The sequence below is a fragment of the Protopterus annectens genome, chromosome 6.part0 (assembly GCF_019279795.1).
Source record: "Protopterus annectens isolate FY-2018-M chromosome 6.part0, PAN1.0, whole genome shotgun sequence".
In the NCBI taxonomy this organism is placed as follows: Eukaryota; Metazoa; Chordata; order Ceratodontiformes; family Protopteridae; genus Protopterus; species Protopterus annectens.
This window is the reverse complement of record NC_056737.1, coordinates 630,936,180-630,962,876: the sequence shown is the minus strand read 5'-3', so window position 1 is coordinate 630,962,876 and position 26,697 is coordinate 630,936,180. Positions and strand designations below refer to the sequence as shown.

Here is a 26,697-nt window from a genome sequence, read left to right as displayed (position 1 = left end):
GCACACATCAAAGAAACCACCAGGTAGGCTAAATTTCCCAAAATGTGTTAAATCTAGATGAAAAGATGGTATTTGAGTAATCCCAATGCATTCTTTACATCTAATCCTATGTTAATGTTCCCTTCATATTTATTACATAATCTTTTCCAGACATTTGTCCGTTGGTCTCCTGAAACTTTGAATTGATGGCAACATTTTAGCTATTAAATGTTACAATCGGAACAGGGCCACAAGTAAAGTGCAAAAAATGTAACCAAAGACACTGTCCCATACATTGTTTTGTAATCTCTTCATGCCTTTTTTTTTTTTTTAAGCAATTAAACAATTTAATCTAAGCAAAGAGGAATTTACACTAAATTGTCTATTTCTGTACCTGATTTCTGTATGAAGGGTGTTTCTCTTAGCAAAAGAAGTGTTCCCCAGAGCTGGAGGCTCTCTGAAAGAGGACCTGCAGTAAGAATTTCCATAGCCTGATGTGCTGTGCATTAGGTAAGTGGATTTCTTTTAGAAAAACAGAATGTGATCTAATCATTGGTATAAGAAAATGTGCCAGTGTCCATTTACATTCAGGACAGTAGTGCCAAAGTATTTCCCAAAAAGGGGCAATTTCTAAGTATTGCTAACTTAGAAAGTTGGTGTAGCAGGTTGCATTCGCATGAATTTTCTGAAGAGTATGAAAGTCCCGAATGTCAGTTTGACTTTAATGGCTTGCTAGTGATTTGCCAGAAAACCACAAGCTCATGAACCTGACAAAATGAGGCAAATATCTGCAAACCTCTGTACAGTTGAGGTATGCACCAAATTATGCACGTGACAGTATGCACCGGTCTCCCAGTAGCAAAAATTTGTGAACAGGGTTTTGTTTAAGCAAAATATTGCAACAGTATTTCCTACTTAAGCTCGCAAATGGGTATTGTGTAAACCTAATGTGCAAAAAAGACTGCTTTTGGGGAGGTAATGAGTGAAGGCCAAAGACTATGGCAGTTCCTTATGCTAGTTTGCCTGTGCTGATTTGATTATATTTTCCCCGTTTCTGCCAGTCATGAGCAGACCTCCCTTTCAGAGGCTTACTTTTCCCACAAACTATTCAGTATTGAAAGCTTACAATTTTGTAGCAGCACCAACAGTTTTCTCCCTACAGGCAAGTTAATATGCTGACTTTGTCTTGCATACAGCTTTAGTCATCCTGTGGAGACTTGTATGTCCCTTTATCTCAAGACATACCCCCCCCCCCACCCTCATAACTTCAGACTCCCATTTTAGCCAAAACTAAAAATGACCTGATGGAAAGTCTTAAGTGAATCGTAGGGCCTAGTTATAATATTGCAGTATGGTCTGAACAGTAACTTCTGCAACAAACCAATTGCAGTACTCTTTGCTTGCTACCCCAGAAAAAGGTAGCAATCGAATGCTTCAGTCATGTTAAACTGTCAATTAGTAACACTACAGGTTTCATATTTATAGCTAATTAAATTCACTACTCCAAGCTGTGCCCACATCAAAAACTGCTCTGAATCTGCAATTTTCAACAGTGGAAGGTATTTCTGAGATTGGTTTAGTGAATTCTAGTCCCATTACAGTTGACATCTGTTCAGTATGTAGTCTGCGTCTCTGCAGGTGGTGGAAGATCATATCTGGAGAGGAAAAGAACTGCTGCATTTACAAAGATTGAGCCTGATTTAAAATGTGTGCGCACTTGTAGTGGGCTGAAATGTGCTTAGTTTGGAAAGGCGTCTAGGAATAATTGCAGAGGACCCAGTTTACACAACTTATTCTGCCTGGAGTCACTGAAAACAATGTTTTTTTTTTTTCCCTTGAGAGAATCCAAATCTAACTGGTTTGTATCTTGGTTCTATGTCTGAAATAGACCCTACTGATTTAGCTCCCAGTCAGCCAATGCCTATTGGCTAAGCCTGTCCGGTACAGGCCCAGGAGATCCATAATCCAGCACTAGAGGAGGTGTAACATTTGACAGAGGTCAGTCCCTTCTAGCCTCTTCAGGATGCCAGGGAATCTCTTCCCTCTAATCTGCACTTGGTGGTTCCAGTGAGTCTTGTGCCAACTGCCGCAAGTGATTGAAAAAGGAGCACACACAAGGGAACACCCATCTGCCAGAAAATCTAATTTGTCCACATCTTAATGTTGCTGAGTGGAGGCTGTAATTTGGACTTATTTTATGCAAGCCATCCTTTGAATGTTTTCATGAGCAATTTGAGTTTAAACATGGATCATTGGCCATTTAGGAAAGACATGCCAGGTATGCTTTAATATAGTGTGAATTTAACTTTTTGCAGCTTTAAAGATTGCACAATTAGCAGTCATGAAAAGTCTTTGTCTACTAGATGGCTAACTTTGTGAATTGGGTTGTTTTATAAAGGAATCCCTTGTTTACCATTGTTGGTAATAGTTCCTCTAACAGTTTGTAGTGACCTGATAAAAACTACTAAGAGCACAGAGCTTACTTTCAGGTAATGCAGTGTATGAAACTAGCTTTGTTTGGAAAGTTTGGGTATGGCCAGAGACTTCTTACTCCTGTAGAAGTGGAAGGTCATAATGCATCAGGATGTACTTTCATGCATCAGTTATCAATTTGTTTGTTTCACCTTTAACTGGCTGGTGTTTGGAAAGGGGATTGACAGCATCAAGGGCATTTTAGCTGATGGGGTGGGGGGAGATGAGGGAACTGAAGCGATGAGGGAACTGAAGCCCTTTGCAGGAACTGAAAAGGAATTTACTATCTGCAAGTATATTTAAGCTTTAAACATTTTTATCCTAAGGATCTGACCACTCTGACAAATGCTGCCAGCTCAGCTGTCTGGAATTTTGTAAATCCTGTCCTTTATGAATATTAATATGATCCATAAGCTTGTCTCATCTAAGAATTGTTAGACTACTGGTGCAGAAGTGTGTGAACCATTGTGTACTGAGCTTTAAGAATGTAACCACAATGCACCCTACTGGAGAACAGAAATGTATGTAAGCTATTAACAGAAGTTGGAAAATAGTCAACTTGCAAAACTGTTTTACAATGCTGTAAGTTTCAAGGCAGAAAGGAGATGTCTAGAGCTAGGTGTTTTCTGAACATAATCACTAGGTTTAAAAGAGTGTTCAACTGTTTTACAACTTCTAGTTCTAGACAAACTTCTGAGATTTACTTCTCAAACAGATGCTAAATTCTGTTGGCCTGGGAACTGAAGGCAGTGAGGTCGTCATCCAGCTGACCCAGCAGTGATGTTTTGATTATTAATTTGGCAATTCTGCATTTTGTATCTTGTTTTGTATCTGGAAACCTCCATTCAGCACTTGCCTTGCCCCAAGTATTTGAGAGGAATATAGTAGGGTTAGTTTAGATGCTTTTTGTATTTGACTGTCCTGCAATGCTAATATTTCCTGTGATTCTAAACCCTGTAGTCACTGTGCAGAGTATTGTCATGCTCTTGTATTAACCTATTAATTGTGGCTGGTTTGTTTAAAGATTTAAGCTCCTTGGAATACTTGCATATGTATATTCACACTGTATGGGCCACTGCAATAGGCTTAAGTCTTTGGTCTCACCATTTGGGTATTGGAAACATTTACACAGTAGGATTGGTCACCCTTTGGGAAGAGCCTTATAGTAGCTGATAGAGCTGGGTGATGGCAGTGATTACATTTTAGTCTGGGTAGAAGAGGGCATAGCTAGTAAACCTATGCTATTCTTTCCCAGGAGTGTTTGCATATAAATCTGAAAGTGTCAGCTACTTGGACAGGGACACTAAGCACTGATTGGATAGAGAGGGTGCTGGAGGTTTTGGCTTCTCAGCCTGGCTGAGATCTTAACCCTATAGCTGTACAAGTGGGGAGTCTTGAGGATCTGGAGAGGGAGAAACCAGACCCAGGCTGATCTGTGATTTTAAGGGAAATTGTACTCTACTGTGTGTACTTGTCTTCCCATTGTGCAAGTCCCTCACTGGTGCTAGTGGTGAGGATTGAGGCTCCTTGATTACTTGGCCAGTGCAGGAGTCGCACACGTAATTTTAGTGGAACTAAAATCCTGTCCCTATTGCCTTGTAAAGTATGTGGGTAAACGCTACAAGAACCCCACTTTGTTGGGAAATGGTGACATTTAAAGAGCTTGTATATGTTCCCAGTTTGAAGCATCTTTAAGTTCTTTTCAGTTTCTCAATGTCTGTACTGCTTCTAGAAGTGTGATGTATACCAGACAGCTGAAAGCAGGCTTCGTGGGGCCTGTAGCGATTTTTGACTGATGGGAGGGAGATTGTAAAGTCTGGGAATGTTCAGGCTTGCTGTCTAAGTTTCTAGTTGTACATCAGTTGTGTAAAGTGCAATGGAGGAGTCTAGGTAGAGATCCATACCCTTCCACGAAATAGATGGCTTGAGACAGACCTGAAGTTTAAAATCTGGAATTCTGGTAACTACTGTGGTGCTGAAGGCCACTGCACTGGTTTAAGTGCTCTAAAGCTAGGGTGCAATAGAACATTTACAAAAGGGATGCCTCCACAGGCAATCTGTTCTGCAGTAACAAATCTGTCACCACTTGGGCCCATAATAGTCCTGCTAGTCCACTTGAGGATGAAAGTTGTTAGAGGTGCAGAGAACTTTCTCAATTTATTGCTGACCCATTTCAGTTGTGGGTTAATCTATGCAGCTGACCCATTTCAGTTGTGGGTTAATCTGTGCAGCAATGTGTAGTTTCAGCAATTTAAATGCAAGGCAGCCTGTAACTGTTCACTTGATGGATTTTTTTCTTCAAGTTGGTAGTATCTTCCCCCCCCCCCCCCAAAAAAAATGTAAGACATGCTAAAATGCATCTGTTACAGTACAGAGATTAAGGCTTAATGGACAGTGATTTTGGAGAGCTTTCCAGATAATACATTTGAGCCATGACAGCTTTTTGGAAAGGCTGTTAACCTGGAGTAGTCTACCAGACTATTGAAATGTGGCAGAATGCAAGATTAGTCCCATAGCATTCAAGTCTGCTGTCTTCCTTTCATTCAAACTATTGGGTATGTCTGATATGAGCAGGTAGGTTGGCACTTGGAAAAGATTCCTGGCTCCAAGGGTCAGATGGATTACCTTCCCATAATGCATTGCCACTACCAGTTTGCTTTCAAAGACCCACATGGTCTGATTCTATGCATTAAGTGCTTATTCAGGCTGCTGTCTTATTGGGTAGTCTCTGCACCTTTTTCTGCTGTCTTGGTGTTCATCTTGCAGGTGGGTTCCCACCATTCTCTCCCCCTACTCCCTTTTTCTGGGATTAGTCTTGGTTCTTTCTATACTCTTGCATTATCTTTTTGGGTTAACTTTCTGGTGGCTGGGTAGTTTTGATGCTTTGGCATGTTGTTCATTCTAAGCTACAGCTTGGAAGTTAAATGCCACACTAAAGTAAGAAAGCTTCCTAAAAATTCAGTCAGGCTGTCAAAGGCCACTAGATTTAGTGCTTACCATGTGGACACAACTGTGCCCTTGACCCACGTGTCAAGTGTCTGGGGTGACATGCTTGGGGAAGGGGCTTTGAGTTGCACTGCTCAGACCTGCAAGAGCTTTCTCCCTGCCACTGCAGGAGAAACTGCAACTTCATTGTATGGCTGCATTAGCCCAGTAAGCCATTTGACAAACCAGAGAAACGTTGAAGAGATGAGGTAAAGGGAGAGGAGCTTGATGTTGCCAAGGAGGTAAAAGCCCTGGATCAGACGGATTTTGGTCCAACTGTAAGGTCGTGTACTTCAGCTCAGTCTCCCGCTACCGCTCTGATTTCAAAACTGTTTCTGGCCTGGAGCAGTCCCTGGCATGTCTGATCAGACCCTCCCTCTGGAAGAGGCATGGTCTTCTGAGACTCATCTGTGGCATAGTAATTTAAGGATGGTGCAGTCCTGAATCTCCCCAAAGCAGTTGTCTATAGGATGACAACTTTGAAGATTCGGCAAGAGTTTAGTTTAATCTCCAGGGGTTACAGGGCTCTCCCCTTCTGTAATCTTCTCTGAACCAACCTTTAAATTGGGTAGTATTGGATCTTGGTAACCCCATCTGAACAGTGTCTGGACACTAAAATCTGACCACGTCCTTCTCTCACCCTGATCCAATTACATGGTATATTGATGGGTTTCAGAGCAGAGGTTAGCAATGCAGGTCTGTTTGCTCGATGTAGAGCCATCTTCATCTAGCTTGGCCTTTGAAAGCTTGGCTTCTACACTGGATTTGAATTTGTGCATAGCCATGTCTTTGAACAGTCATTCTGGGCCAGCTCTGACTTTCTAAAGCCTTTGAAACTGTCCTCCATTCTGGAGGGGCCCCTCTCTCCCATATCCACCCAAAGCCCTTGGTGTTTTGATTCCAACTTCTGTCCTTGGACTCTGCTACTCTTGGGCAAGCCCAGTCTCTGACTTCCCCAATGCTTCCAGTTTCTCACCAGACGCACCTAATTTGGAAAAATGCTGGAAAACCTCAGTTCAAAAGGGCTCTGGAATCTCCTTAGGAGCTCCTCACTGAAGACTCGTACCTCAGTGAGGGGGAATGGTCTCCATGATTTCCTTTGGAAACCAGGGAGTTAGGGCTACTGACTCCCTTAAGAGAAATTGGCATTCCTGAGGTGTCTGGCCCATGTAACTTGTGATGGGTTTTTACTGCAGGCTAGGTTGATCTTGTGTTCCATTGGGCTTGGAAGAAGGCAGACATGGTGGAACAGACCTTGGAATAAAGGACAAGTGTTGGAACATGGTACACTGGAGTAAGGGACCCCTGTAAATGCCGTCTTGGTGGCAGTAGCCACTAAAAGTTCTCTGACCATCTGCACACTCACTCAGATTGGACAGATTTGGGTAGTGTATAGTTCTGGCAACATTGGATCTGTGTGCTGAATGACCTGGCCCATGTGACAGATGGACCTTACTAAGGAATGTTCCCCTCTGGTGCCATAACTATGGGGACAAATTACTGGAGTTGCAGCTAGCTACTATGCAATCCATTTCTAGTGTTAATGTACCTGTTGTATCGAGCTGCAAATGCCTGCATTGTTCTCCATGCCTCTGCTTTTGTGACGAGTAGAACTTTGACATTCTTAAATGCCCTCCTCAATGGGCCCACTCTTGGTAAAAGATCTTGTAAGGTGTGAGCAGGATATCATTTTTCCACCTCCCAAGGTGTTTTTCCCTTTACTAGAGGGTGAAAACTGCTATGCTTTCATAACTCCTAAGGTTTTACCCAGTCTCTTGGAGATTGCAGAGGAACAACTAATGGTGCCTCCATAGAGGCAAAGGTGGTCCAAAATGCCAACAGTTGGGGGGGTGGGGCCTCTTCACTGATGAACCTGTTTGGTTCCTCAGTGTCTTAATCTTGAAGCAGTCTGGGTATGCTTCTCTCTACACCTGCACGCTGGACAGCAATCACTCGAGATTCATGGGTTCTGAATTGTAAGAGGCCATTATCTCTTCCAAACTTGCTTAATCCCTTCCAGACATTCTTCCCCCACAACCCGAGGGCAGCAATAGTAGAGCTTTCAAAGCTGCTAAATGAGAAGTAATTGTGGAGGTCCCATCAGACTGAGGATGGAGTCTGTTTAGTTCTTGGCTGGGACCTTTAGCCAATCTTTGATTAGCTTGCTGTCCTCCCATCTTTGGGATGGTTATGGTGCAGTACGTGTTGCCTGTTTTTGAGGAAGGACAATTGGATGTGCTCAGTGGACCTCTGATACCAGTCATGTCAAGATGAGCAGTCCAGAAGAGGTACCCATGTTTCTGGAGGGGAGCCTGTCACTTAATTCTGGGCACTGCTGTTTGGACTCTACCACAGACAACTTTATTTCTGTGGCAGTGGTAGCTGCACAGCTTGGACTGCATGGTCCTGGGTGTTTCTTATCTAGACTAGACTCTGAACTGCCACCCTGAGACTCGAGCCAGGGAGACTAGTCTACATAGCTCATTCCTAGAAATCACTTAACTGGTTTCAGAGCAGATTTCTTCCATACAAAAGCATTGGCTTATAGGGTGCCACCTGCACACTGTTGTAGCCAAACTCCTAGTAACTATCGTCTTAGCTACACCGGCTGTACCAGCATCTTCAGCCCAGCTTATTCTTTGGGATACTTGGTAGTGTCAATTACTCTTGCTGCTCATGTGCACTTTGTCCTTCGGTGGATTTCAGTTGATATAAGATGGACCACTGAAGAGAATTCTGTCAGGCTCACCTTGATTTGCAGATGGCATACTCTGGTGAAAAACATCCTCTCTGGCTCCCTTGGGTACAGGTTCTCAATTCATGGAATTGCAACTTCAAGCAGCCATTAAACCAGCATAATTGGAGGTAAAGTTACTAAACTACTTTCCTAGCTACATTGTCTGCATTTCTGTCCTACAGCAGCCGTGGCAGTTTGACCCTTGCTGTAGGCTGTCCCTTTCTCTTACTTTCCTCTGGACCATGGTGACCCCAGATACTTCTCTTCTGGGTTGAAGTATTTTAAAGGGAGAACAGTCCAGGGCACCTGGACCAGACTAAGGCCAACCTTCACATCAGTCTACCAGAGATGCAGGTAGTTCTTGTATTGCAGTACTTTCAGAATCCCCACCCCCGTAAGTGATTGCTGAATTGGTGGGCAATGTTCTAGTTTGGTACATCTGCAAACAAGGCAGAGCCCATTCCTATCCTCCATGTTGCCAAACCATGAGGGTTTGGTAATGTTCTGTCTCTAGAACATCCCAGAAAGATGTGATAATGTATACAAACTGAATAAATAGAACCTCCTGCCACCCCCCCCCCCCACTGGTGCCTTGCTCTTCCAAGCAGCAAGGCTTGGATGACACTGTTTGCAATCCCAGCAAATGCAGCAGGCTTTTTGCCCTGCCTGATCATGCTATGGAACAGTCCTGGAGAGATTTTTCTGGTTCATACTGGGCCATAGATAATCTCCCAGACCTGCTCATAGCCAAATTCCTTTGGAAACGAGCCTGGTGCAAAGCAAGTGATTTTCTAGCTTGTCAAGCAGGCTTTGCTTAGACATAGCTCCTTAATTTGGCCACTTGGTTTGTTTGTTCTACAGGAAAGCCTGGAACTTCTGATAAGTTCTCTCCAGCCCAAACCCAACAGAAATGGAGCTTTTTGATTTGGGCTTCCAAGGGACTGCACACTTTTGACACTTGTGTGTTTTGGAGTTTTTGCAGGTCTCATTAGTTGTGGGTGGCAGTTATTACAAAGTCAAGTTATCTGCTGTTCCTCATGTAGGTTAACAGCATAACCCCACTGTTACTTTTTTGAAGGGTACTTTTTTGTTGCATTCACTACTTTCTGGTCCACTACCCCCTTGGACATTACTGTTGCACTTCAAGGCTTCACTGTTCCCTTTTGAACCTGCAGTTATTGCTGACTAAGGTCCAGTCCTGGAAAACCTAACCAGAGTTGGAAGCAGTGTCATACAAGCCTCTCTACTCTTTCCTAAAGACAGGGCATCTCTAAGACTAATCCTGACTTAAGGTGGCTTAATCTTTCTTGGAAGTATTACTGGCAAGTGTGCAGACTGGTTAGTCTTGAAGTTTTCTAACTAGTGAATGTAAATAGCATTCTCTGTTCACCAGTTGCACTTCCACCATATGAAAACCTTTGAAAATGTGACATCTACTAAATCCATAGCTGGGTTCAGGATTTCTAAGCTGATGTCCAGATCACTAAAAATGTATTGCTTTTCAGTCAAGGGAGCTGCCCTTGTCCTCCAAACCAAAAGACCACTTTTTCCACAAGTTTTGATCTAATCTAGGCCAAGGTCATACTTATGTATTGCTTTTCAGTCAAGGGAGCTGCCCTTGTCCTCCAAACCAAAAGACCACTTTTTCCACAAGTTTTGATCTAATCTAGGCCAAGGTCATACTTTGGCCCCACTGTATCTTAAGGTTCATGTAGCTGGAGACTAGCTGAGGCACAGAGAACATCTGATGCAAAAGTTATGCACTTGCCATCATACTAGATTTTGTGGTGGCGTCTTCCTCAAATTGTCATTTTCCTATGGCTTCTGTTGGACTGCACTGATCTTCAGCAGGGCTTTTTGTTCAGCTACATGCTGATATGCATTTGTCAAAGGGGTGTCGCTTGTAGGTGGTATCTTGTGTGGGACAAACTTTATCTGAGGACTGGTAAGGGTGGTGTATACTGAAGTCTTGGTATTGGAGGTCTTGGGTGCTGGTGCTGAACTCTACCATTTGCTTCCCATATACCCAGTAGTTCAGACTGACGATAGTGCCAGTATAGTATTGCAGTAAATGTTTCCAACTTGTGCAATAGTGAATGAATTTTTCTGGAGGATGACTTTCGCTTTAACTCTCGACTCGCATGGCAGGGAGGGATTTTGCAACTAGAGTTGCAGAAGTGGTTTCAACTATTCATTTACCCCCTCCCAGAGTTTCTTGTTGAGAGTGGCATGCGTGAGATATCTAGGGAAAACTTTATTGTGCAAATGGATGTTGTATGAGTGAAAACAAATGTACCTAGACTGGCTTCCATTACATGTGCATACTTCCAGCCTTAGGTTTGGTAAAAGCAGATATGCTGGTGGTAAATGTCCCAACCAAAGTGTGCATCATGTTGGGCTTGCTCTTAGTTCTGCAACTTGTCTTTCTATAGAACCACACAAATGGCCACTGTCTAACACTGGCATGGAGTACTAATTTTGTAGTTCTCTTTTATACGCTAAAATGAAAATGGTGCATGTGAGGGCATTTGATGTTCATAAAAGGTTCCCTTCCAGCAAATTCCCCAATTTCTAAATGTTTAACACCTCTTCTACTCTGCACATCCCCGTGGCTACTTTCCTTCCCGTAGCAGTGATTTCAACATGCTAAGTGCAGCACTTGACTTTTGCTGCAGTTGCTATTCTGTCTTGAGATGTCTATCTTCCAGTTTGACAAGTATATTTATGGGGAATTTTTGTAAATTACTGTAGTACTGTAAGCAATTTCTATAGCTTACTACTCGCCCACTCAAAAAGCCTTCAAGGCTTTTGTTGTCTTTCAGCTTTTCCCGGTTAGGGGTTGCCACAGCAGAACTCCAGTTTGCTAATGATTGGTAGTTTATTTTTACGTGCAGGGTTACCAGCCGTGATGCACAACCTTCAACGAAGGTATGCCCATTCACTCATGTCTCCACACCGAAGATTCTCTAGCTGAGAATCTAACCAGACAGTGTTTTACTGTGAGGCGACTATGCTACCACAGCACTACCACATTCCAAATGTTTGTCCACCCTGTGGTACCTTTTGATCTTCAAAAGCTTCCAACCTAACCAAACAGAATCCAGATGTGTATTGTTGCTCAACAGTAGGATTGTCAAGAAAACATTTCGCACAAGCCACTGCTCAACCTGGAGTGCCTAGATTTTTAATACATGGTCAGAATCTCAAAAACATTGAGACCACTCAATCACTGCAGGGTTTAAATGCCTACCACTCATTTTAGGCCCACTAAAGGCAGTTTTGTCTGTTACCCAAACAAGCTTGGGAGGTGAAATTTTTAGTAAAGAACTCAATGTTCAACTTGCCATTAACCTCTTGCATATCCTAGCTAACTGCAAGAACCCCCATCTATGCCCCATTGGCCGATAACTTGCCTGACTAGTATGGCGTCCTATACATTGTCAAATGTATTTTTTTATTTATTTTTTTTTTGGATTTTAATTACCCTTCCATCAACTGGGAGTTTTGTATATCCTCTTAACATATGCCCAGAGCTTTCTGGATTTCATAAATACAAACTCTCTCAGTTATTGGTCTCAACTTGGAGACCAAATCCCAGACCTGGTCTTCTCCAGTGTGGGACAGCTTGGCTGATGAACACAACTTCTCCCTAGTCTTATCTGATAAAGTCTGATGCTCCATAAACATAGAACCCAAGGTATGTATCTGCACATATACTGGTATGTGAAAACTTCTAATAAAACTGACCCAGACAAATTCAGCAGCCCCCTCCAGCCAGATGACCCCATTGAGCATGCTAAATTGTGTATACATGTCAGTAGCTACATAGATGCAGCTCCCCTCCTAAATAAAATGCCAAATTTAAGTATCCCTTTTGTGGAGCCCAAATGAGCTCTATAAAAACCTCTCTGCACACAGTAATAAATGTAACTCTCAATGTCACACTTGCTAAATTTAGCAAGGAACTCTGTCCCTGATCAAAAAAGCTCGAATAGGTGGAAATTACTACAGTGGCAAAAGCCATATTGGAAACCTCAAACTGTCCCAACCATGCAGAGGTAATGGCAAATGACACTCACCCTGATTACATAGCCAGTCTACTAGCAGATGCATTTTAGCTTTTGCTACCCACTCTCCCTACATTCCTGCATATACCCCACCCCAGGCTCCCAAGAGCAAGTACTTAAAATGCAAGTTTAAGAACACTGCTTTTTATGGGGCCAGGTAACGTGCCAGACTGCCTATTGACCAGCCTGAAACAAAACCTGTAATATATAATTCGTTCAACACAACCTGTTTGGAGGAGTCATCTCTTAAAGGTGGGTTGTCAATGGACCTGAGTAACGACTGAGAATTCTGACCAGCCTCCTCTAAGGCAATGGAGAGAATTATGGAATTGATGACATGAGTATCTTAAACTCTTGTCAAGCCAGTTTGGTTTTGTCAGGGGCAGATCCTGCCTGCTTATTGTGGCTAACTTTTCCAAAAGGTTACTGAAGTGATGGATGACAAGTCTGTACACTGCATCTAAACCTTGCAAAGTTGTGACGTTATCCCATTCTTTGGGCGTTCTGCCAGCTAAAGCTGATAAGGGTTTGTGGCTGACCAAATTGCAGAGGAACTGATCTCACTCCTCCTAGAGAGGACTCAAGTTCTCTAAGCGTGCCACCTTTCCCAAACAACCAGCTTCATTAGCATAAGACTAAATATCAAAATTAAATACTCCAAGCATATCTTTGTAGCAATCACCTTGACGACATACCCACTGAAAATGGATCTGGTAGGCTGTGCAGTGAAAGACTGAAGGACAGTGTTGTCCACAGAACCCAAGTCCGGGTATGTGAGCATCCCACTTTATTCAGCCTTGTCCCTCTTGGTATCATGCAGGCTACTGAAGGATAATCTTTTCATGTAGATCCTATCCTGACCTCTAATGCACATCCTTAAGTGGTGCAAGCACCTGTTTAATATTTCCAAAATATAGAACATGTCTGAGGGCATGTGTATCTCGGATAATACCACTTGGAATGGTCTTCTCCACATAAAGAAACACTTATGCCAGATCAAATGTAATCTGGATGACTGGGTGGAAAATGCAATTTCCACCTTTGTTTAGCACCATAAGGGACAAGGGTAACGAGTTCTGGCAACTGTGGGTAATTTTGTACTTTAATTACAAAACCTAAATTTTTGTTCAGGGAATTGAGGGCTAGGCTTCTAAAGATCTTGGATCAATAGTCTAGAAGTGCCTATAAAAATTTGCCCTGTGGTAGGCAGATTGGTTTTCCACAGTGTTCCCTCTGCTTTGGAGGGTCACCCTAATCCAGTTCTACATCAGAGTAGAATTGAGAACAAAAAGGACTCTTCTGGTGCAAGAAAAGCTCCTCTTAGCCATTGAAAGTACAATTGTGTAAAATCCTACCATAACAGTGGATGCATTAATAATGCAACAGAAGAGATCTCCAGCCTAGTCTTTGCCAGTATACAAAGACTTATGGTCTTGTATTTGCCATCACACATGCCTTACACCCTATGCAGGGAGCATAAGTGATGTATGGAAACATTTACCCCATATTAATTCTCCCAGTAGAGAATAGTCTTTGCACATCCAGAAGGGAATCCCAAAATTGAAGAAACAAGAGGGGGGGGGGGTTAGAATAAGCGAGTGTGTACTGAAACCGTGAAGAGGACATCTGTTGGTGTACTGTGTTCTATATCACTGCAATGTTTACTATATGGAGAGTGAAAGCGCATAGAATGGGAATTTGAAGGCTGAGAAGAGCCCTTCATAAAGCCATACAAAATGGCTCTAGAAAAACCTGCTCTGGCCCTAGAAACTATATCCAACTTCTAATGCTCATAAAAGGTATGTGCTGAAGACCAAGCATCTTCAGAGATGAAACTGGTGTCAAAACACCTTGAAAGCACCAGAAGAGGCAACGGCCCTAATGGAATGAGCTCTAGAAGTAGACCAAGATTTGCCATGTAAAGAATGCCAAAAAATGGCCTTTAATATCCAGGAGAAGATGGTTTGCTTAGAAACTGCCAAACCCAGTGTCCTGGGATGAAAAACAGTAGCTTGTCAAACTTGCAAAAATGACTTTACTATTATCCAAATAGTACTCTAGCGGTCTGTAAATCCAAAATATGCAAGACCCTCATTAGCAAACTGAGAAAGGGAAAAGGGAGTTGTACTGAAGGACTACTTCATTACTACCTTAGGCATAAGTTTAGTATGAAAGACTGCCTGTCCTTGTGAAACTTCAGAAAAGGAGCAAGGTCACGAAGCTCAGAAATCCTGGCAGAATTCCAGGTACAATGTTGCAAAGAAGCAGAATCTGCATGTTCAAAAAGCCAGAGTTAATTTTTCCAAAACAAAATTAAGGTCCCGAGGAGGAATTTTCTTCCTTTGAGAGGCCTGAGATGTAGTATGCCTTTGAAATTCTTAAAGCAAGAAGCCAAAGGAGGATTCAAAGGCAGGCTAAGAAATGGCTGCCAAATGGTCTTCACAGAATAGGCCAAGTCAGACAGGGTCAACTCTCATATGACCAAAGGGACCCTGACTGAAAGGTCCTGCTTATGAGCATGGCAGCAGACTGCCTTTCACTTGACACAAGGAAACCTGCAACCAGAAAATCTTACCTCCTGTAAAACCCTGAGCATATCCTCAAAGGGTGCCTGAGAGGTATCGAACACAATCACCCAGTGTTTGAAGAGTAGACAAACTATGGCTGAGGCCCTTCCTCCTGTGAGGAGGCTCAACCGGTGACTTAACTTGGTGGTTGCCCCTGGTCACATGCATTAATAAGGGGAACAGAAGTGGGAGCTGCCTGCTCAGAGCGGAGGCAAAAAGATCTACCTGAGATACTCCAATGGACAATGTCCAGAAACCTGTCTGAAGCATCCTTTCATGAGCCACAGAGCCAGTGTTTGGAACTTGCTCAGTCTGCCATTAAATTGTGCTCTGAAGGAATGTATACTGCCTGAACAGTTGCCTGTAGGACCATCTTCCAGACCTGAATACCTCCTGTAGAGGTAAGATTTCATGCCCCCCCCCCTTGCTTCATACTACATCACTGTAGTTTGTGTACACTTTCAAAAGGGGCTGAAGAGAACATGGAGTGAAAAGCTTTTAAGGGCCAAAGTCCGAGCTTTCATGTCTTTATGGTCTTCCTTCTGAGAGGAACAGACCATGAATTTTTCAATTTACAGCATTAAGCCCCCACCCCATGTCTGAGGCATTGCTGAACCCTTCTTGAGAAGGGACTGGAGGCTGAAAGGGCAGGCCTTGGTTGAGAGCAAGCAATCCACTATTTTTTTTTTTAGCATGTTTCAGGAACATCCTGAAATAAGTGTTCACACTTGGAGACAGGCTTAATGGTTTAGTATATCAGGGACCCTAGGACTTCTGGGAAACGAATTTGCTCAAGAGAAGGTTGAGGAATCCCTTTAGAGGGAGAGACTTCATACCATGCCTCCCAAAAGTTTTAATTTTTCTGGCCCTTCGAAGGGCTCTTCAGGCTGTGGAATGCTCAGGTTTTTAGTGTATTCTTTGGTAAAGACCAAGGGGAGTGATCTGTTATGGCATCTTTAACACCTCTGCTTCGTAGTACTGCAGTGCCTATAAGAAACTTGACAATGCTCCAGAGATCCTTGTGTTCTGTAGAAAATGTGACTTATGTTGTGTAAAGTGTGACCCAACACCCTAAAGCAAAAGAGGTAGAGGAGCCTTCATTCTTCCTGCCAGTTGAATGAAATGTTGATGCCTCAGTTTTAAGTTTGTAATGGTTAAAACTTTCTCTGCCTACAGATTGCCAAAATTGTAAAATAGCAGTTTAGTGTTGGCCACAGCCTTGCTATTAATTGCAATGCTCTGTAGTATCTTAATTTTGTTGGCTGGCTACTGGCAGTAGCTCACAGTGCTTCAGCAGTAGTTACTCAACTTAAACAGTCCTAGAGTAAAAGTCCTGAGTTTCTCAGTATTCCCTTTCTCTTGGGTATGGTGATCTTAATTGGTCTAAGTTGCAAGGATGCTTGGTGGCGGGTCCCTGCCAAAATAAAATTGACATCTAATTCTGTGACTCTCAAAAACTGAGCTTCAGAACTACAGGAGGGAGCTAGTAGTATCTGCAAGGGGTCCCCTTCACATGGTCTACCTTTCACAATGTCAACATTCATATGGCAGAGACCATATGATCGACATTTGAAATGGCCATGAGGAACCGGCATCTCTAGTGCGGAATGGAAAATTCCATTTCTGCTTTAGTGTGATCTCAGAGTTGGTATATTAAAGGTAAGAGGGGTGTGGGGGCTGTCTGCTTGTATGTTTGACATTTGACATTTCAAATGTCAAATCATATGGTCTCAGCCATATGGGTTTCGACACTGAAATGTCTATCATATCAAGTAGACTCCCTGCAAGGTACATGTTGGTCTGTGGATGTAAAAGTACACTTGGGATTAATCCTGAATGCATGGCATGATCAGATCCATTGTGTTAACTGAATATTCAGTTTGAAACTTGCATGTTTCAGATTTAAATTCTGCACGGAATTATATTTTCATGGTTTGCTGCTTGCATTTTTAGTAGCTTCTCTCCTGATCCCTGTGAAAATGCACCCCAGAGTATGGAAACATTAGAGCCCTCTCACCTTATCTATTCCTCTAAACAAAATCCTTTAGTAGTGTGTATGTATAGATCCTTTAACATGGGGGAAACTAAACTGGTTAGTAGTGTACACATTTTGCGGAGCCACAGCCTTAGCTGCATGACTTTGGTACAGTCAGCTGCCCATCTTCCCTACGGTGTTGCCTTTCATGTTACAAGGCAATCCCAGCTTGGTTAAAATGGTACTGCCTTCTGTATCTTGGATTTCAAACTGTGTACGAATAATAACTTTTTGTGTTTTCCCAAAATGCCTTCCACAAAGACGGTCTACTCCTATTGGGACTTGACTAGCTTTCTGCACTCAAGTAGCAGTCTTGAGTCCTTAAACTGCTGTATAACTTCAGACTGTCCAATGCAATGCATTGAAGTCTTCAGCAGACCCCTCCTTAACCCTTGGTACTTGAAGCCCTCTGTGTGCTCTGCTTATTGGGTGAAATGTCTCTTCCTGTTCTTGTACCAACCTTCATTTCCCCTCTACACTCCAAACGGGCTCCATCAGTGGGGAATAAATTACCACAGACTGCTTAAACTTTGAGGCTTACTGATTTGTTTTCTGAGGATATACTTCATGTTTACCAGTCAGTCTGTTCAGTTATTTATAATCCTTCTGCATTAGTATATTAGTCTTGTGCTGAGATTTCCCCCCCTAATTTTGTTTGAGCTTTGGGTGTTTTGCTATAAGTGTTACATGGCAAATCATCCTTCTGTAAGTAACTTCTCAGCACTAACAGTCTGGGATTTGTGTTTAGGTAACTTGAGGGCAATGGTTGGACCACAGCAGTTTTCCTGGTTTGTCATTCTTTGGACAGAGGGTGGTCTCTTCTTACTCTTGCAGACTTCTAGTAAAGCCTTTTTGTTTCAGGTTGGTTCAGTCTGAGGTGCAGGGACCCATGCTGAATTATAAATATTGCCACTTAGAATAGAAGTACGTCACATTTTGGGGAGCCCTTGGTATTCAGACCTAAACTTATCAAACTGCTCCAGGGTAACGGATGCTCTAGAAACTAGACTTATTGCTCTAAGTCATATCTTGTAATGTTACTTGGCTGTAATCCTAGTAGTTAATGGTGCAACATTCAATTACATTCTCATTTGCACTTCTGTTAAATTTTGGTAGCTAGTAAGTGGAGTAATTCTAGTGTGGCAGTACTATCCTGGTTTAATGCTATAACTAGTAGCTACAGATGTCCTTCATATCCCTATTGCAGTGTTGTGAACCTCTGGGATCTCCTGCCAAGGATAGCCCATTATCCAGCCAGTATACCAAAGCCTTTACCTAGGAAGCATTGTACTTTGCTGGTTATAACAAGCCTATGTATTTCAGGCAAGTACCCTGTTGGAGTTGTATTTTTTTCATACAAAACAGGAAATTTCAGTGGGAGACAAATTTGCCGTGCAGAGCACCACTGTAGTCTGGTTTGGGGTGCATCTCACAACCACACTGTTAGACTTTGCATGGCTGCCTTTCTTTTTCCATTTATCTTTTTAAAGTCTTCAGCTTTTGGCTGAAGGTACCATGATAGAATCTACTTGTCGAAGTACAGCCACTGCTCAAAGGCCACGAAGTCTAGGTCTGAGTCTGCTGCTGTCCAACCTCTACCATGTCTCTTGGCAAGTGGGAACCCAGAGGATAGTCTTGCATTGCCATCTAATACTTCTACAGCCTCCTTGGTGGCCAGCATGGAACCTGCTTCTTGAATATCTTCTGAGACCTTGCAAACTACTGCCATGAACTTTATTGGAAGAGGTGTTTGGTACCTTAATCAAATTCAGGCAGGGGTATGAACCTCTTACCTACACGGAACAGCTAGGTGAAGGAAAGGCAGACTAAGCACATGTTGACCCCTGGGGATCCACAAAGGGAATGGGAGGACTTCAAGGCTCATTCAATGCCTTGATTACATTGAAGCCTCTTCAGAATTTTGGTTCCTGCACCTCCTTAGGGTTAGGCTTTTTCTCCTGTATCCACAGATAAGCTGCCTAGGCTGTTACATTCTTCCAGTCTCCTTCAGATAAGGACAGAGCCATGGAGAGGCTTGGTAGTATATACTGCGGCTACTTTAGCCTTTAGTGATGTTGATTACCAGACTTGTAATAAGTTACATCCTCCCAGATTCAGAAGACTTGCTGATATGCTTGACTCAGTGCTCTTCTTGCTTAGTACCACTTCTCTGGTTGCTTGTTGCTCTATTAAATGCAGCTGATGCATCCTGTAGGGCTGCTGGCTCAGCAATAAGGTGCTATTCCTGATTTCACTTAAAAGCCTGGTCTGCTTTCAAAGCAAAGTTGCTGGGTGCTCCCTTGGATAACCAGAATTTTAGTTCTGTTTTGGCTGACCTCTAACAGCTTATCCAATCAAGGTAAGGTTGAGACTTTAATTTGCATCTCCTGTTTCAAAGGAATTATCCTAGTAAGACTACCTTTTTTGCAAAGGCTGCCTAGGCAGACTTCCAAAGGTAAAAAGGCGCCTAGATAAGCCTACTCAAACATCTAGTCCCCAGAAGCGGTCCTTTCCTGACAAAATCTGCAACCATCTGACTCTGCCCTTTTCTCTGCTAGGTTCCCTTGTCCATTAGACACTCCCTATTTGGCAGCTGATCCCAACATACCTGTGTTCTCCCTTCTGCCAGGGTTACTTTGATATGGAAGTTCTGGTCCTGTTATGGACCTTTCCTTTCCTGGAAAGAGGGGGTCTTGGAGACCTATCTTGGATCTTTTCTGAACACTTTCTGTGTCTTTCAGGTCATCTTTTGGTTTCCTTGGATCTGAAGGACACTTGCCTTCTAATCCACTCTTCAGGCAATATTCCTTTTCAGTTTTCTGCTTTGCCTTTGGGCTTTCAGCCTTAAGGAGGTTCACCAAACAGGTCCTGTAGTCCTCTTTACAGGCTTCAGGGTAGTAAAATATATTTTATCTGGACTGACCTCTCTTGGGCTCATGGCTCATTTGTATTCCAAACTGGTGCTGGATCTTCAGCTTCTGTTGCACAACTTTGGGTTCACTGTCAACCTGCAAAAGTCGGCGTTAACTCCATCTTAGGATCATAATTTTCTAGGCTGCACGTTCTACTGTTCTAATGCTGGAATCTCTGGTTGCATGTTCTACTGTTCTAATGCTGGAATCTCATCCTGCCTGAAAGGTTTTTGCCCCTAGAAATTTTGTCCCTGCTTCCTCTGTCCTCCCTTCTCTCCAGGGAGTTTAAGGGCTCTGGGGGTCATATCCATCCCCATGCTGTCCTGGGCCAGGCTTCTTATGAGGGAGTTTCAATATTGCCTAAAATATGGCTTCTTTTCTACCCATAGGACCATCTAGTTCCTCTGCTCCCTTGTCTCAAACTGGAATTTCACTAGTGGATTCAGCAGCCATATCTCAATCCAGGTGTTGCTTTCCACCCTTCTTAGGAATTCAGACTGAGCTGGGGTTGGGAGCTGCTTCAGGCACCCTGAAGGTGCAAAGCCTGTGCTCACTTCAGGTTGATGTGATCCACCCTCAGCTGAAGGAAATGCAGGCTCTCATTCTGGCCCTTCAAGCCTTCCATGTGCTCTCTTGTAGGCAAGACATAATTGTGGTGAGTCTCCAAGCAAAGGGGACAAGGTCTTGCCTTCTGTGCCAGTTAGCCCCTCAAGCATGGGGAAATTGCATTGGAGTGAGCTGCAGATTGATGGCCATCTATATACCTCAGAGCACAATCTTGTGGCAGATTCTCTGCAGGTCCAGGATACAGCTTCACAAATGGATGCTTCACAGGGATGTGCTTCTGGACATAGTTCAGTGGTGGGGCATTCCTCTTTGCTTCCTCTCTGAACAGGCAACTCCCTCAGTTCTGCTCCAGGGTCCCAAATCCCTCTGCTTGGAAGGTGGATGCAATGTTTCATTGGAAGGGAATGTTCTTGTATGCCTTTACAACCCTTCCTCCTCTTCCAAGGTTCCCCCAAAAAGTCCAGACTTCCCAAAAATCTTGTTGGTGACTCCCTTTTTGGCCCAAATAGCACTGGTTCCCCATATTATTCCATCTGGCCAGGGGCAATCAAGTTGCCTTGTGCATGGATTTGCTCACAAAGCCCAAAGTAAACTCCTTCACTCTAATCTGTCCACTCTAACTGACCCTTTAGGTGAGGGTGATTTCCTTTATGACCTCTGTTTTCTGAGGTCATGATTGGAGTTCTGCAGAAGGCCAGGAAACCCAATACCAGAAAATCTCATGTCCAAGTGAGATTTTCTGTGTCTTGGGCATCACGTGACCCTGTTTTTATGGGGTCCCTTGGGTTCTTTCCCATCTGAAATACTGCATGCTGGCTTGGGCATATTTGGTGAAAGCCCACTTGTCAGCCATTTCTGCTAGTCTGACACTTCTTTGGATTCTAGGTTTGAGGTAAAGCAGTTTTTTAAAGGCTCCCTTCGTGTCAGACCCCCAGAAAAGCATTTCCCTCCATCTTAGGATCTTAATTTTGTCCTTAAAGCTGACTCTGGCTGCTCCTTTTGAGCCTGCTCCTCTGCAGCATTGCACCTGGAAGACTGGTTGCTTTAACAATGGTATCTGAAATACAGGCCACGACAGTGGCCCCTTTTTTTTTTTTTTTTTTTTTTTTTCCATAGACATGGTACCTCTCCATACAAATAGTTTTATGCTCAAGGAGGTTAAGGAGTTGGATCAGTCTATCAAGCTTCCTTTTCCCTTCTCCACAATTTGCTAGTGAGTTCATACCTTTGATTTGCATTGTCTGCTCTGATCAAAACAAAGGCCTTTTGCAAGTCTCAGTTATTTTTTCTTTTCGTACCAAGATATTGGGTTGGCAGTCTAGAAGTAAACTTTGTATTTCAAAGACAATTTATTTTCCTAGTAAGCACTTTTGCTTCCATGAGCTCTAATTTCCACTAGAGCAGTAGCTTCCTCAGGAGGCTTTTTTCAAAAGTTTGGATGCAATTTCTATACTTAAGGCTTCCGTTCACACTTTCATAAGACATGAATTGCATGTCCTTGCCAGGGCTGGTTTTGCCAGGGCCATCTCCCTGTCTTCACTGTCTCTTTTGTTTAGAGAGGAATGTTGCAACCATGAGCTGGAATGACATGGTACAGTCCTGTAAAATCTTGGCATAACAGTAGCTGTCCTTGCGTAGCATTCCCTCCTGCCCACTTTGCTTCCTTTTGCATGGGTGGTATATTCATAGTGGCAGTCCTCTCCTTTTCTCTGGATGTACCGGTTTCCACTGGGGGCCCTGGTTCTCCTGGGCTGTTTGGTTCTGAATTGGAGCACAAGTATGTCATCCCCTACGCTTGTGTGGGGAGCATACCTCTAACTTCCTCCATAGCTAATGAGGCTTTGGCTTACTGGCCAGATATTGGGTTATCCTTGTTGAGATCCCAGAGGTAATGAATACTGCATCAGGAGATCCCAGAGGTGATTTTTTTAATCTACTTTTAGTTTTACACAACTCTATTTTATAGACGTGTAGTATTGTATGTTCCAGTTTACAGCTGGTTATACCACGTGAGGTATATAAATGGACTTTGAAGTAACAGGACTTGCATGTGACAATTGACACTTGTAGCCATTAGTACTGCTTTTCATCATGCAACTTGTACAGAAGCCATTTTGATAAGTTACAGTTGCCAGGTGTTCATAATTGGAACATGGGTTGGTGTAGGTGAACTCCTGGGGTGGTCGTGCCTGGCCTGCTTGTCTTAAATTATGCAACATGCAAATGTCACCACTTTCTCTCTACCATAATCCCCAAGTTTCTTTACTTCACAAACTAAAGTAAAATGCATTCCATTTTTTTTTCTTCACTAAAGGTACTGTTGGCAGACTACAGTGAATGTTCAGTATGGCTTGCTAGATAGACTGTTTGCCTCTGCAGTTTGGAGTATATCACACTTGAGTGTGAGCATGTGAAGATTGCTAATGGGAGTGCTTGTGTTGATGGGCCAGCTACAGGACCTACAGAGCTTTTTCGTGGAATGCCAGATATCTGGTTCTGTTTGCCACTGTCTGGAAAAGCTTGTGTTCATTTGTAATATATTCCAAAATCTTTCAAACACTAGTGGGTTTCTACCAGAGTCCAAGTAATGGAAAATGTTATTTATAGGAGATCTCTAAACAGGGTAATCAGTTTAGTGGTACTGCTGCTGACAAGGAGTACTTTGAAGCTTTTACATAAAATTTTGTAGAAAATGTTGCTTTGAGTAACTACTGTTTTTACATATGATTTCTATTTCAGGTAGAAGAAGCCGATGACTGGCTGAGACATGGAAACCCTTGGGAGAAGGCACGACCAGAATATATGCTACCTGTTCACTTTTATGGCAGAGTAGAAAATACCAAGTCTGGAGCAAAATGGGTTGACACGCAGGTATCGTGACCTTCAATTCTTTTTTTTTTTTTTTTTTTTTTTTTTTTTTTTTTTTTTTTTTTTTTTTTTCAGACAAGGTGGTTTTGTTCACTTGTACTCTGTTTTTGGCATATTTTCCTGAATTTCCTATTATCCATGTTTGTAAAATGCTCATTCTTCCTGTCTAGAGATCTTAATGCTGCTATAGCAGTGATCTGCAGCCTTTATCCAGCAAGAGCACACATTGCAGTAAGAGTGGAGCTTTATGCAGGAAAGCACTTCATGGGAGGACAGACTTCACCAGTCTTGAGGTGAAGCATGCAGTGATCCTATGCATACTTGTGTGAACATGGACTCCCAAGCTATGTAAATTCTCTTCAGTTAGTATTCTAGGGTGCTCATGTTGTGGGGTGTGTTCAGTATACAGGCTTTTTTCCTTTCTGACTATAAAGTTTCTCCTTATTGGTGGCTGTGCCTGTAGAGGGGCTAGCATCCGTATCTTTTAAGATGGCTTGTCATCTGCAGCAATGAGACTGTTTCTAGAGGCCCTGAACCTGCCCTTGGTTGCTATGAGCCCCCATGTCACTTGGGTATTCACCCTTCCCTTGCATGTGTACTTCTGCCCACATAGAAATGAATGCCTACCATTGCTAACTTGGGATGACCAATCTCGCTAATGACCACCAGTGCCAGGTATCCTTCCCTTGTGTGATGGTCAGCTGGCTACAACCACTACTCCCCAGCACAGGCAAACCTGTTTGCTGTCTTACCTACTATGCTTATCCAGTGACTCGGCGGGTACAGAGTTTGCTTTCGATGTCAAACAGAATGTCCCTTTATTCCCCTGCTCAGTTTGGATATTTTCACCTGTTAACTAGACTAAGTTGACCATTTTATTTGCTTAATCTGCATATCCATTTTAACGGTTGGGTACTGTTTTTTTTTTTTTTAAGCCTCCTCAAAATTTGAAATCTACTGCAGAATCAACTCCAGTAATTGGTACCTTCTATTCGGGATGTAGCTATTTCTGTGAGCTCTGCTTTTGCCTGAAATGTCAGTTGTCCATTTCCTGGCCATGGAATCCCACAAGTATCAGGCTGGGAAAAACTGTTACTAAAACTTAAGTAGGTCTGCTAGGTTAAATATCTAGTGGTTCCCCTCTTCCATTTCTTCCACATCTGTTAGGCTTATTCTCATGAACATGAAAGTCTCAAGGTTGTGTACAAAGCGTTCTTTTAAATGCCTTTATTGAATTATCACTTGTCACAGCAGAGATGTATAAAAAAATTATGAAGAATGTGAGCATGTTATGTTCAAGCCAACATGGCAGAATTTGATAAATTTATTTCCTTCTCTTGACCCTCATTTCTACTAGTCAGTTTCCTGCACGTATTGTCCTTCAGTTTCCATTTTTATGGAATTTGCTTCCCACCTTTTCTAAAGATCCCACTTCCAGTTCTGATGTATTATTGGTTTTCTAGTAATGGCTTTTGGCAGCCACCAGAACTGTCAGTATCATAATCCATTTTTTGATATTCTTTCCTCCTTTTGTGGTCCTCTTGTTCATGTAATTGAAGGAAATGCTTTTTCATGTTCTGGATGTAGCCAGAACTTATGGGGGGGGGGGGGTTGAGTCTCAATTGTGGGGCTGCTTTTACTTCAGAAAAAGCATGCTTATGCAAAATGTGCTGTATTTCCTTAACAATATCTTGACTTGCATTATCCATTTATCTGTGGTTTGCCCAAAAAGTCCAAATTGCACAGGACAAAAATGAGGCAAATCAGAACTGGTGATTGGAGTGCTGAGGTGTAGTTCATATTTTATGCACACTACTTTAGTAGTACAGTTTAGGAAGGAATAAAGTGCAGTCCCTGCAGGCAGGTTAGGAAGTGATGTGCTACTGCAGAACAACGTTTCAGTGTGCTTTGTGCAGACTAATTGCAGCAGTCTATAATGCAGCATTCTTACATGAATCGCCAGTGAGTGCTCCAAAGGTCTAAACTTGTATCTTGATATGGAGGATAGTGAGTAATGCAGAATCTGTCTGTAGGCTTGGGCTTGGGCTTCTTCCCTGTAGCATGCTTGCATGCCATCCCTGCAGAAGATGCTTCTGTGTAGTGTTCCAGGTCCTGCCTAGCCAATACTAGTGTCCCCTTATGGAGTACCTATTGTCATTCCATGTTTGCATTCAACATGGGATACTTGCCTAAATGTTTCCTCTAGAGGTTCACTGAAGGCTACAGAGGAAAGAATCTGCCCAGGCCAGTTTGGGGGTAGGGGGTGCAAAGTCAATCATGACTGCTTGTTCCACATCTTGCATTCTCCCACTGCATATGGAGAAGTGGTAATGACATGTCAATGAGGGAAAATTCAGTTTGAAGGGCAAACATGCATCAAATTCTGCCTTTGCTAATGAGTGTAGGTGCAAATAAAATTGGAAGCTTGACTAGCATATTCCCAAGTTGAGGTAGTGGTCCTGGTGCGCATTAATTTCTTTTGTCACTTCTTAATGCTCAGTTTTGTTGAAACTGATTCAGATTGTGGAGCAAAGAACAATTGCATCACTGTGTAATCTTAAAATTTTAACTGACCCTCAACTGGCCATAGCACTGTTTTTATAGTGCTAGCCTAGATGGTCCAGAAGCTTTACATCTTTGGTACCAGAGTGGAAAGCTAGAATTTTGTCTACAACAGAGCATACAGGCTATTGCAATCTAGATGGCTTTACATCAACAGGATTCCATTGAGAGAATCAAGAATTCAGGAGATTTAAAGCCATGCATTTCCATCAGTCCTGAGCCATCAAGTGCATTTTGAGGAACTTTTATGAGACTGCCAGTGGGAATGAGCAGTGGAGTAACTTCACAATCAAATGGCAGGCAAGCTTATTTAGCACATTGTCTAAAAAAGGATGTTGTAAAGACTAGTAACAGGACTTTGCAGTAAATGTGCAAGCCTACTGAACTTGGGACGTGGTGCTGCACTTGTTGACTAGATTTCTCTGTCTTGATTGGCTGGGGCAGCTTTTGTGCAGAGACTGTCCTTCCTCTGTCTGCATGATTTTCAAAGATTATGGTTTCCTTAATGTCATGTGGCAAAGCTTGTATATTGTCTATTTAGGTGCAATATACTTGGCCTGAAATTCCAAATTTCTGTACTCAAACTCCATGGGCATCTTTGAATGTTCATGGTGTCCCACAAGAATGGATAACATGGATGATGTAATGAGCATTAAGCCTGAGACCCATTCTTCAGGAAGCCTGAGTTGGAGCTGTTAATGAGCCATTTCCTGTGGCTTGATTCCTTCAGCCTCGTTTGTTTAACTGTGTGAGTCCCTTAATTACTGGGCACTCCTGGACTGAGCCTGAAAGGTCCAGAGTTCAGTGCACTACTCCACTCATTAAATGAGTTTTACTGTGAGTTCTATTTTACAAAAGATTTAATACTTCAAGGAAAGGTCGTTCAGTCTTTCAAGGCCCTTTTGCCAGTTTAACAGGTGGGAGGGTGGCATAATTGTTAGTGTTT

General features: G+C 42.8%; 1 protein-coding gene across 1 annotated transcript in view; it reads left to right on the top strand.

Moving 5' to 3' along the window:
* PYGL (glycogen phosphorylase L) overlaps positions 1 to 26,697 on the top strand; it is a 292,076-nt gene that overhangs the window by 51,102 nt on the left and 214,277 nt on the right. Inside the window, exon 5 of the mRNA XM_044074307.1 lies at positions 23,061 to 23,192. Within this exon, the coding sequence (XP_043930242.1) occupies positions 23,061 to 23,192 (132 nt within the window). The remainder of the gene's footprint in view (positions 1 to 23,060; positions 23,193 to 26,697) is intronic.